Raw genomic sequence first — 13,061 nt, forward strand, 5'->3', positions numbered from 1 at the left:
CATTGGAAGCTTATAAATAAGCCACATTATAATCTGTTTTGCAGGTGTATTTTTAAAAATTTGTTAGGTAAGGCATTGCTGATTAATGATTACATAAATTCCACCTCAAGATGGGAACAGAACCAAGGTAAAGATGTAATTTACAAACAGGCCTGCAAGAAAATTTGTCTCCATCCTTAGCTAAAGCATTACTAAGAAAGCTGGAGTTAGGAGGCAGCATGTTGTGTCAAGGGGACCGAGGAGGGAAGGGAAGAATGGACAAATTCCAGGATAAATGCATACTTTAAACCTTTAGGAAGCAAAAGTATTTTAGCTGAGTTTCTTGTGAATTTTCCTGTTTACAGTTGCTCATTTTTTAATGTATTCAACAAGTCTTCAGTGGGAGTCCTCATTGTGCCAGGCCCTGGATTATAGCAGCAAGAAGCGACAAGTTGATGTGTTGGTCCCAGAGCTTGTGTGAATTCTTGCTCCTTGTTCTCCCTCTCTCAATGGGCAGGACACCAGAGGTTATTTTCTCGCATCCTAAAACTGTAATAGATGGCACTGGGTATTTATTCATTTCAGGGTTCATGAGTTAATACATTTTGATGGAGATCTCTGTTTTACTCTTTTCTTCTTAACTACCTCAAAATATTTCACTTTTGACTTTTAAGATTATTTATCTTTTTTGACAAAATAATGTTTCACAGTGACGACTTAATCGAATGATGTGGGTGGATGGATAGATGGATGGATGGACACACCCATGGATGATGGATGAATGGATGGATGGATGGTTGGCTGCCTTATATTATTACCATATTAAGTAACCATCTGGTAAAAATAAACACCCTTGAAAAACATGGACTAAACGATGACACCCTTAATACACATTAAAAATAACCTACCTCATTCTGAAAATGTGCATCTTTAATATCCAGTCATGAATATTTTCACTTGTTTTATTTGCCTTCAGCATCGATGTTGTAATGCATAACAGGAGGTTGCAGAACGTTCTTTGTACTTTCATGCAAAGCATTCAAGTAGTGGGTCCCTGGGGTTCTAAATCTCCATTTAGTGGACTTTGGAGTATTGGATAATAAACATAAAGCATTTTCTCTGTTTCAGCACCACACAGATTATACACTGCTCCTCTGAGGCCCAGAATACCAGACAAACCACACATCAGACCTGGTAAGCTGTTTCTTTTTCTGATAACCTAAACAACCAGCACATTTGGAAAAATATAAAGTATATTGAAACAGCCAGATGGACCAAAGGAGAGCTATATACTTAAATTAAAATGAAAGACATACGGCAATTCTGATCCTTGCAGAGAAATGGAGAGGTAATGATGAATCCATAGAACTGACAAGACTTGACTGAAGTTTTCAAGGAAAATCAGGTTCAGAGACCACTGTGGAACTTTATCAATATAAAATTATTTTTAAATAGCATTTGTGCATATATCACACATGTACATGCTTTCAGTTTTCCATGGCAATGACACATAGCATTAGCATTCTCTGTGACATATTAATTGCTTTCAGATATTATTTATCTTTTAAGAAAAGGTAGTCTCTTCAATATAAAAGGCTCTTGTCTGGGAGAATATTTTTACTTGATTTCTTCTAATGATTAAAAAACCCATTTAATAGGCTGTAAATAGCAAAAATCAATGTGATAATTACACAGTGGAAAATACTTTAAATTTACTAAATTCTCCAAAGGTTCTAGGATATCCCTTACTGGAGCTTGTTAGGGAAGAGTTGGCTGGAGGGGTTGATTTGGTCCATGTAAACCACTTCTATGCTAGAGCACAAGTTGGACCAAAGACTGGATTTTTTTGCCCTTTGTCCGCTGTGTTTCTAAAAGTCTTCTTGAAGTTCTAATGATGAAACTGGCTTATAAATTAATATTCTTGGTTGATATCTCTCTAGGCACATGGAAGAAAAAACAAATAATTATTTCTATCCTTTGGTTTATGGAAAGCCCGTAAGTTTTGGAGTATCCTCCAGATCCTAAAGATAGTTAGGCACAGAAGTCTTTTATAAACAAATATGTCTTCATGTGACTTTTGTATCATGATAGCTGTTGAAAACTGGTTATATTAAATGTTTCTAAAATAATAAATAGTAGCAATAATGGCTAACATTGACTGAGTATTTGGCATGTGTCCTGTTAGGTAGATTGAGGAAGACATACAAAGAGCTGGAAAGTAGATTCAAAGTCAATCAGGCTCCAGTTCTTACTCTCTTAACCACAATGCACTTGGTGCTTTTTCTTAAAGAGTCTTCTAAGCAAAGAAAAAGGTCACCTCGTAAAGTTTTGGTAATGCTATGGCTGTCAACGGAGCAGAAGAGAAACTCCAATGGTTTTATTACAGTTCTGGGTTCAGTGATGGACTTGTGCCAGGATTATCAAGGAGCATCTTAGAGACTCATGAAAAAGGACCATCAATTTATGAGTTATGAATTCAGGTCTTGACAAATAGATACACTTCAACTTTTACCTTTTCCTTAGCATTGGTAGTCCTGATTGTTCTTCAGTTCCATTTTGGAATGTATCTAGTGCTTATAAATGAAGCAAGATATATTTCCCATTTAGAATTATATAGTCCTTTGCCAGTTATTTTTCAAGTCAAGTGATCAGATCAGAGTACAAGCTCTTGTCTCTATTTCCAAGTTTAAGCCTATGATTTTTATACCAGAACTGTGGTTTTTATGTTTTGAATAATACTTTTTGGTAAGCCATTATTTTTTTATTCCCTGGTTAAATGATTTACAATTCTCTGGGAAGTCTTGTTTTCCTTGGCTGCAAATTTTCATAAGAAAATGTCTGAACTATTTCTTTCCCATTTTATTGTAGTTCTGAATAAGACAACTACAAAACCCAGCAGACCCAAACCCAATGGAATACCCAAAGGGAATGGAATGGGAACAGGTAATGATCACAAATTTATTTCCTTTTGATGTTACCAAAACTATAAATGTTTTTATTCAATTTTTATAATTTTGTTGAATTGTCACTTCATTTTTCTACTAATATTGGAAGTTATCAGCATAACAAATTCAAAATTGCGATAGATTCCAAAAATCAAAACTTCAAATGTCTCTGTAAATATTAAAGAAGGATTTATCATTTTTCTAAATCCAGTCCACTAAATTAGCTACCATAAATAATCTGGATTCCTTTAAAAAATCCTTATTAAATATGAATTATCAAATTAAAATATCAAAATAGCTGTCTTCTTTAACTTCAAAACACTTTCCATACACAAGCTTAGTCTTTGAGACTGAAATCACTTATTTTTCACATTTATAATTTCATAAATAGGATTATAATTTTTTAAACATTCTACATCTGTTAGAAATATGGAATATCGTCGTCGGCAGCCGTCCGTCTCGAGAGACGATGGTGTAGCTTCTTAAGAGTCTATCTGCACCGCCGAGAATGGCTGTGCAGTCCGACTCGGGAGTGACACGGTATCTGTCTCCTCCCGTGTTGAATCGACATCTTACAATGACGCTGGAGTGTCCTCTCCAGTGAAGCTGAAGCTACAGAGCCTGGGCAGGGTGATATGGAGGGTCTGCTGTTGCCCATGCAGCAGACCCCCCCTCTCTTCGCAGCTGAAGGGTCCAAGGGAAAGACGGAGTCAATACAGCTTGGCTTCAGGTGCGCTGCAGGAGTTGCCAGTGTTGACTACAACGTCAAACCACCTTAGGGACTCCGGCTCCGGATTTTCTGTCGGGGTTTACTCCCTTAGCCTTTCCCCTGAAGAGGTATGCCGCAAGGCAGCGGAGGTTTTTTGGAGTCAGAGTTTTCCTTCTCTGATGTGCCCTGACTGGAAGATCGAACCAGCGACACTTAGCTTGCAGGCCGACGCTCAATCCACTGAGCCAAACCAGCCAGGGCCAGAAATATGGAATATAATATTTAAATAAGAAGAGGAATTGGCAGCTGATCATCCTCATTATAATAATATTAGTGTTTCCAACTCATTCAGTTTAATTAAATGACATTGCCCACATCTAGTCAGATCTATGACAATAGGCATCATACAGATAACTAGGATGGACAATGATCTGATGAAAGTTCAAACACCCAACTCACTAAGTGGATAAATGATCATTAATATGGGATTGCATTATTCCCTTGTAATATTTTTTAAATAGTACAAAATTTGTGCTTGTTTATGTAAAAAAGCATGAAAAGTAGAATTTACTTAATGATATATATTTACTCAACCCATGATAGTTTCCTAATGAGAAAGAGATGTGAATAATACCTGAAGCTATTCTGTGAAATCATTTAGATTTGTTTTTAAATGGTTATTTGTACTAGGTTATTACAGTGTCTTAAGTTCTAGGAATTCACTTCCCTTCAAACCAAGTAATGAGACAGCTGCTATAAATTCCTGACTCATGAAAAATAAGAAAGAATTCTGATATATATTTGTGCTTAGCTGCTCCTTTTATTTTTCCCGACTGTGGGATTAAGCAATGCGTAGTTTCTCAAATTGACATAAACAATCTGGGTATAAACAGAGCCAGCTTCTTAATATTCAAAGTAATGCTCTCAAGTTTGTTTAAGTAAAAATAGAAGAAAACATTTATGTCAACAAAGCAAATGAAAGAACAACTAGCTCTGATCAAACTTGAAAACCTTCAATCTTCAGTATAATCAAGCATTGATTCTCCCTAGAAAAATACTAATTGTTCTTCAGAGGGAAATATTCATTATATTTTAGTTTACCAGCAATATAAACATTTTTTCAGAGTCATTTGTAACACAAACTGATATATTTTTACCCTCTTTTGTAGATGAAGTCAACTGTATAATAATAATTAATCTAATTAGCTATGGATGACCCCTTATCAGGGTTTCTTCAATTTAATTAGTTGGTTGCTGATAGAAAGGGGCTGGTGGGCATAGACAAAGCTGAGCTCACTCTTCTATTTTTGCTCCAGCTCCATCCCTAAGAAAGCTGTGTTGCACCTATTCTATGTTCTCATGTCTGTCTATTGGGATTTCCTTTCAGGGAAATACTTGATGCCCACCTACAGGGAATTAGGTCAGCAGATAGTATTCAACTGTCAGCTCCTTCATGGTTAGCCTCTCAAGATCTAAGTGGTACATTTCCATGTTGACTACAATAATATGTAACAACCAAATGACACTTACAACAGGAATACAAGGTTGGTTCAACAGTCAAACAAATTAGTGTAATTCACCACATTAACAGAACAAAGGAGAAAAATTATATGATCATCTCAATAAATATAAAAAACAACCATTAGATAAAATTCAAAATTTATTCATGATGAACTCTCAGAAAACTAGAACTAGAAAAAATTTTCCTCACCTATAAAGGACATCTGTGAAACACCTACAGTTAACATCATACTTTTTAGTAAAAGTTGAAATATTTTTCTCCTAATATCAAGAGCACAAGCAAGGATTCCTATTTGTACCACTTCTGTTGAAAATAGTGGAGTGTATAGCCAATACAATAGAGCAAGAAAAGAAGTAAGTTGTATAAAAATTGGGAATCACAGATGACATTATTTAGCATCTTAGGAAAGGAAATTTTAACAGCTCTCAGACTATTTGCTAGGGAATAATGTTTTGCAAAATTGATAAGAGAAAGAATGTTTAAAATATATTTTCTCCAGGTTATAGACATATGAATCTACCTTTCTTTGATTCTGCATAGTTTTGATCTGATTTGTTTACAGAAATGCAGGTATTCACATTTAGTTTATTTTCTTTGACTCACTCTCTCATCCATACTCACTTCTAGCCTCCGTTGAGTCTTAATGAGACAGAATATCTTTATCACCTGATGCCTTATCCAACTTTTGACATCTTTCCAAGAATATTTATTTTTATTACCCAACTCACATGCATTTTCTATAATTTTCCCTGCTGATATTTTCAGCCCAGATACTTTACAATTAAAAAAATCAGTTGATAAGGGAAGTGTTTAGGATTTATAGGACATGTTCTTCATGGTCTTAAGTCTCTTAAGGTTGTGCCTTTGGAAGACTAAAGAAGAAAGATTCTAAGTCTTCAAGACTATCAACCTTTGATTATTTGGACCTCTATAAAAATTTTGCAGTGATTCCATAAACCATAGAAATCTTTAAACCATCTTGAGCTAAGTATCTTATTTCATAATATTACAGATATATATTTTGCTTTATGTGGATTCCACACCTATATACATAAATCCCAAAGTTAGAAAGTAGCAAGAAGTTGGGATTTTAGGTAGGACATTGTTCCAGCATCTCTTTTTTGATGATTTCTTAAAGCTGTGTTTCAGGTTAACTATGTTCTACATATTATAACTAACTTGAGATCTGACTTCAGAGGTGCAACAAGCATGCACTAGACCATGAAATCACATAACTTCAGCCCACAGTCTAAATCCAGCTCACAGTTTACTTTTGTAAATAAAGAGTTCTTAAAACATAGCTTGCTTTCACAATAGGGCAGAGTCGAACAGTTGTGACAAAGACATATGGCCCACAGAGTTGAAAATATTTACTGTCTGATCCTTGACAAAAAGTTTGCTGACCCTATGCTAGACAGTCTCTCAGCTTTCTCCCTATAGAAGAAAGCTGTTAAGTTGTGCAGCTATTATTTCATTTAACCAACATTTATTGAGGACCAATTATGTGCCAGGTAAAGTGTAATTTGGAAACCATCTGGCACATGTGGTTTGACAGAAATATTCAATACCTGGACCCCAGACTTCCTTCTCTACATCCTAATGAGGTGCACGTCACTGCCGCCACAGGGAGTGTCCTTGACAACCAGAACCCAGACTCCTGGGTGAGGAATATGTTTTAGCTGTGGCTAAACTTCCAGTCTGCTGGCTCATTACCCCTGATTTTTTAGCTAAGTTCTAAGATTTGGCGACAAGTATGAGGAGAGCAATTATCCATAATTATTACCCCATTTTGGTTATAGGAAATAAAGTCTCTGATACATTTGGAAACTGATGTCCAGTTTACTATGTTTCTTTGCAAAGTTTTTGTTACCATGGTTAAAAATACCCGAATCATTATTCATTTTTGACAATAAATTCCTAAGAAGCGAACTATGTAAATCCAGAAATTTTTGGAGAACTCGAATTAGGCCATAGGGGGCTCAAGGTGAAGCTCAAGTGTTGGTGCTTCCAAAGCCAACTCTCCACTTTAGAAAATATGTGGATTAATCCTGCCCAAGAGACAAAGAATTTAGGTCATGCCTGGGCCAGACTGGCTGATTATGTGCCAATTCTTGAGGATGCTTTCTCTGCAGTATCTCTCTTACTGGCTTCCTCCTTTCCCTCCCATTTCCTTTCAGCTACCTTTGGCCTTCACTTGCTCTCCTCTGATTCAGGGAAACCTAAGTTCTCTGGTCTCCAGCTCTGTGCTCACACTGCTGCCTAGCTGACATGCAAACCCCAACTAGGTGGAGGCCAGCCCAGAACTGGAATTCAGTTTCCTGTCCCTAGTTCAACGCGCTGTCCCTGAGCCCCAGGGCTGTCTTTTGCAGGGCTTTTACCAACATTCTCAACTACCACCAGATCTTACCTGTTTTTACAGGCTATCGAAAATCCAGTTTACCAGCTGCCACTTTATTGACTTGGGTATTTACATTTAAGGATCATAATACTATGATGCTTCTGTCTCTACCTATGCAGAAAGTAATAGAAAATGGTTGGCTTGTGATGATTTCTCCCTTAATTGGAAAAGAAACCAGGGGAGTTTATACTGATGGTCTTTTTCATAAAGTAATCCTGCAGAATTTTGGATTTTCTCCTAAATCTGCATTTCATCAGCCCATGACTTGGTGGATCTGGCATGTGCTTTTTGAGGGGAGAGGGGCAGTCCACTGTCAGCCTTGTGGCATGGCTTAATGATACATGCCTGCCAGTCATGGCCATTGAGACCTTACACAGTGGTGGCACTTCAAACCACCCAAAATTCAGAGTATAGGACTCTGGGGCTAAAGTCACTTAGAGTTAATTATAAAGAATAAAAGAAGGAAGAAAATGACAAGAGAAAGACAGTACCCTGTACTATCCCACTGAGGGCTTAGGAAATAGGCTTAGGAGCAGGGCCTAAGCCTATCTCTGAATATGGGTCTGAATCCCACCACTTTTAGCTGTGAGTCCTTAGGCAAGTGCTTCATCTCCCCTTGCCTTGGGTTTCCTCATCTTTTGGACCCAAGTGGTATCTCCCACACAGAAGGCTTAGAAGGATCAAATCAGGTAATGAACGTGTAAGGTGCTTTCACAAGTATCGAATCAAAATAGTTCTGATTTCTTTAAAGGTAGAAAAAATGTGGAGAAAGGCTGAGAAGAACTACATACAGCCTACTAGCCCTCTACAGTATATAATACATTTTTTTTTACCCTCAAATGATAGTGGTAAATCAACTCTCACCAAGCCAGGTTATCCCAGTGACACAGATGAAAGTATTTTCCATTTCCCTATGCTGTGCCCAGAGTAACCACCCACATGAGTCATTTCCCTGGCCCCATTACCACTGACAGTGGGGCAGAGGAAGAAAACTAATGAGCCATCTGTTTTCACCATGCCTGTGGGTTTAGCCACAAAATAGTCATTGACCCCAGAAACATTGCTTTTCCTACCACAAGTAAGTACCAATTAATTCATGGCTCCATATCAACAACATTCACCATGGTTTTATATATTATCTTTTATTCAAGCAGCAGAGACTATGGGTTGTAATATCAGGGTTTTTAAGTTAATGTTAATCATTGTTATTATAATGTTAATTGTAATGTTGATATATTAACACTGATTATAATTAATAGTAATTATGTTAATTAATATTACAGTAATTAATAAGATTTCATAAATTAATGCAGGAATATCTTAATTTTTGGCAAGCAAAGCTCCTGTTGTATATTTAATGAAATGTGGTTTTAGTTGTCTTTGTCATTGTTGATGTACTAACTAGTATATCAATTAAATGTTCCTATTTTTTAATATTAATTAAATGTTCTAATTGTAAGATCCTGAAAGTATGGATTCTTCTATTAGGATGAACCATTTTATCTAATGTGCTATTTGCTTTTTAGATCTAAAAATATTTGTTCCTATTCTTTCTTAATTAAAACTGTCAGCCACGTCAGGAAAGATTATTTTATAATCTAAAAGACTACTACTAATAACTGCCCTGGCTGGTTTAGCTCAGTGGATTGAGCGTCGGCCTGCGAGCTAAGTGTCGCTGGTTCGATCTTCCAGTCAGGGTACATCAGAGAAGGAAAACTCTGACTCCAAAAAACCTCCGCTGCCTTGCGGCATACCTCTTCAGGGGAAAGGCTAAGGGAGTAAACCCCGACAGAAAATCCGGAGCCGGAGTCCCTAAGGCGGTTTGACGTTGTAGTCAACACCGGCAACTCCTGCGGCGCACCTGAACCCAAGCTGTATCGACTCCGTCTTTCCCTTGGACCCTTCAGCTGCGAAGAGAGGGGGGGTCTGCTGCATGGGCAACAGCAGACCCTCCATATTACCCTGCCCAGGCTCTGTAGCTTCAGTGTCATCGCAAGATGTCGATTCAACATGGGAGGAGACAGATACCATGTCACTCCCGAGTCGGACTGCACAGCCATTCTCGGCGCTGCAGATAGACTCTTGGGAAGCTACACCATCGTCTCTCGAGACGGACGGCTGCCGACGACGACGACGACTACTAATAATAAAGGGATGAAACCTAAATTGGTTTTCTCTACCATTAGGATAGCCACCCCAAGTCCAGGCATGGGTATTTAGATGAATGGCTGAGTAATAACCACCAGATTGTGTTTCAGAAATTTAGGAGATAAAATATCACACAAAGTAATTTTCAGATTAGTTTCTTTGAAATTGCAATTTGGAGTCCTAGGCCTGTCCAAGATTAATCTAAAAATCTCAAAGTTACAGATCCAGTTTGTGGCCTAACCAGTATGGGAGACAAGGCCTCTCCAGAACTATTTTAAAAATCAATCCCGTTAAGTATAAACCCAAACACATCGGAATTTTGGGGTTTTTTAATGGGAGTAAAAGGGTTGGAGGAAATTTTTTCAAAACCACAAAATGTACTCATGAATATTGGAAAAGAATGGCCAGTCACTGCAGATGAAACCTCCCGGTGAGGCAGTACTGCCCAGGGAGGCTGTGCAGACAACATGGAAAATGAAGGCAAAAACCACAATCCACAATCAAAGGTTAACACTTCAGGGAAAATATCACAACCAGTGAAGGTAGCCCTTTGAAATTTTTCTGTCTTTAGATGGGAGAAGCCAATTAATAGTTGTGGGCACAAAAGCACCAGTGTCCCAGCTCTGTAAAGAATGCACATTATCAGTGATGACACCACCAAGTTTCCATGAATAAGAACATTTAGCACGTTTTTGCTCTATATTTATACCCTTTACTTATCTCTGCTCATAGGGGTCAAGCAAACACCAAGGCCATTGGGTGCTGATAGAAATGTGTCCGTGGACTCTACCCGCTTCACAAAGAAACCAGGTCAGGGAAAGGGTGCTGACCCCTCACTCAGCCCCAGGCTGGAGCTCGGGCAGTAACATCAGGACCCTTTGTTGCAGCAACAGCAGCAGCATCTGCATGGCCCCAAAGCCTCAGAGCCATGCTAACAGGACGTGGGGGTTGCTAGGAGAGTGTTCCCAAATCCCGTATTTGGGGGAATGAGAAGTGCTCTGTGCACAAATTAAACATTAGTAACTCTAATGGGGTACTAATTGAATAATTACTTTTATAAAGTTCTGATTGGCCACAGGCACAAATGCTGATGAAGCGCTGTGGATTCTAGTCTTCATCATGTTCAAGTTTTGCTCTTGTGCAATTTATTACACAATAAATTGCCTGAAATGACTTATGTTTCTAATTTACAAATATGCTGTATATTTTAGGCCAAAATTATGTATTAACTGGTGACTTGGAATACCTTTGCATTGAATAAGAACTCTGTGCTTTTTGAAAGGATACTGTGAAACCTACTGTGGTGCATTAATGTCTGGGCTACAGATCTATATTCTATGAGCATTGCACACACCCCCACCCCTACCCCCACCACACACACTTTCTCCTCTCCTAAGAAATGCTTAAAGCTGCAGGGCATTTTCCTATATTGTCAATTACACATGATGATTTTTAAGTCAACATTATTATGCAAAGAAAGAGATGAATTTTTAAGCTATAATGCAGACTTAAAAGAAATTTTGGATTAAGATAGACCACTCCAGGCATCTCTAGACAGCCTTTGTGCAAAGTAGACACCTAGTGCAATTTTTAAGTGATACCTCTTCCCTCCATCCTTTAGGTAAGCTATTTACAAAAACGCACCATTCCTCTGGGCTGGCAGCTTTGCCCCAGGGCTCATGGGTGGTGAGCGGAGTGAGTGTTAAACTTTGGCTCCCACTTGCACACCCCCGGCCAGGTACCCGTGTGCAGTGCAGAGCCATTCACAATGACCCTGCTCTCTGTGAGCACAGGCTTAGAGCTTCTGCCATCAGAGCTCCTTTGTTGAAAGTTCTGAAAGTGTTTGTTTAATTATAATTGCACAATAGAGTTTGGGGGTGGGGTCGGCCGCTAAAGGAGAAATTATACGATAACAGTTTAAAGCTAAAGGGTATAAGAACTGTAGTCTCAAAAACCAAAGGCAATTGGAGCTCAGAAATGCTACTGTTGAGACTATATGGGAAACTAAAGATGTTACATTCTCTAGACCTATACACCCTTTCAAAAGGCAAATATACTTCTACATTTTTATCTATAACTAGAGGATATTTTTCTCATCTACTAATGTGCTTCATTACCCCTTGGTACTTTACAATCATTACTTTAGAACAATATCAAAAATTTCTCAAGCACTTTTCTGTAGAACTTATTCTCTGTCGTTCAATTACTACTTATCAAACATTATATATTTTTAAATCTATCAGTTTTATAGAGTGAATTCTTATGACAGCTTTATCTATAATATATCTCTTAGCCATTATTCCAAGCACTCGCCACCCACCCTTGCCACCTAGACCTGCGCCCCCACGAAGAAAACCTTTACCACCAAATAATGTCACTGGAAAGCCAGGAAGTGCAGGTAAGGCAGTCATATACCTTTCCTTCTTTCTCCAAGATTTCAGTTTTACTAGCCAACCACAAGCGCTTCCTGGTATACTAGCTCAGGCAGTGGACAAGCCCTTGGGTGTATATGATACATGCCTGTGCGGGCCCTGCAGACTGGACGTTGTAAATAGCTTTGGGGATTCGTACCCTGATTCTGGATGGGCGGATTGAAAGAAGCCATCCTTGAGCATCCAAGCCAGTGTGTCTCATTAGAGCTGAGACAGAAGCTAACTCAAGCCCTTCTAGAAGTGAACTATTTGGGGCACGATGTTGTACTGGGTTGGCCAAAAAGCCTGTTTAGTTTTTTCCATAAAATAAGACACACTTTTCATTTCTACCAATAACTTTATTGATGTGGATATTTTGAGTATCTCCCATTATTGGATTCTAGTGGGTAGAGACCAGGGGTGCTGCTAAACATCTTCCAATGCATAAGACAGCCCCACAGCAAAGAATTATTTGGCTAAAATGTCAATAGTACCAAGAAACTTCACAAACCACTTTGGACATATTCAATCAGTCACAGCACCTTCTCCATACACTGCACAAATCTTATTTTGTGTTTCAGTTGTGTTTTTACTTTTCTTGAAATAATAAAGCATAACACACCAAAAATGTTGCATATCTTCCTCAATCTTCAATATTAAATGGCTGCACAAAAATTCACCGATTTTGATAAGTTTTTTAAAATACACGCTGATATGACAGCTGTCACGATACAATCTAACAAAATTGTTTCAAATAAAGTTTAAGACAGCTATGCACTACTAGACCCACTGTACGGAAAAAACTAAACACATTGCCAGCCCACCAGGTGTAATGTAAAGTGTGATGACCTGTCATCAGTCTATTTTCTGAAGTGAAATCCTATACATCTTGTAGAAAGCTCTCCTGTCCACCAGCCTTTATGTTACCCCCAGCATTATGGGAGTAGGG

General features: G+C 38.2%; 1 protein-coding gene across 1 annotated transcript in view; it reads left to right on the plus strand.

Annotated features, from left to right (window-relative positions):
* Nucleotides 1–13,061, plus strand: part of ABI3BP (ABI family member 3 binding protein) — a 266,911-nt gene that overhangs the window by 199,208 nt on the left and 54,642 nt on the right. Inside the window, exons 50-53 of the mRNA XM_090276076.1 lie at nt 1,108–1,173; nt 2,848–2,922; nt 10,434–10,511; nt 11,995–12,099. Of these exons, the coding sequence (XP_090132202.1) occupies nt 1,108–1,173; nt 2,848–2,922; nt 10,434–10,511; nt 11,995–12,099 (324 nt within the window). The remainder of the gene's footprint in view (nt 1–1,107; nt 1,174–2,847; nt 2,923–10,433; nt 10,512–11,994; nt 12,100–13,061) is intronic.

The sequence above is a fragment of the Furipterus horrens genome, unplaced genomic scaffold (genome assembly GCF_987537825.1).
Source record: "Furipterus horrens unplaced genomic scaffold, mFurHor1.1.pri manual_scaffold_1, whole genome shotgun sequence".
Lineage (NCBI taxonomy): Eukaryota > Metazoa > Chordata > Mammalia > Chiroptera > Furipteridae > Furipterus > Furipterus horrens.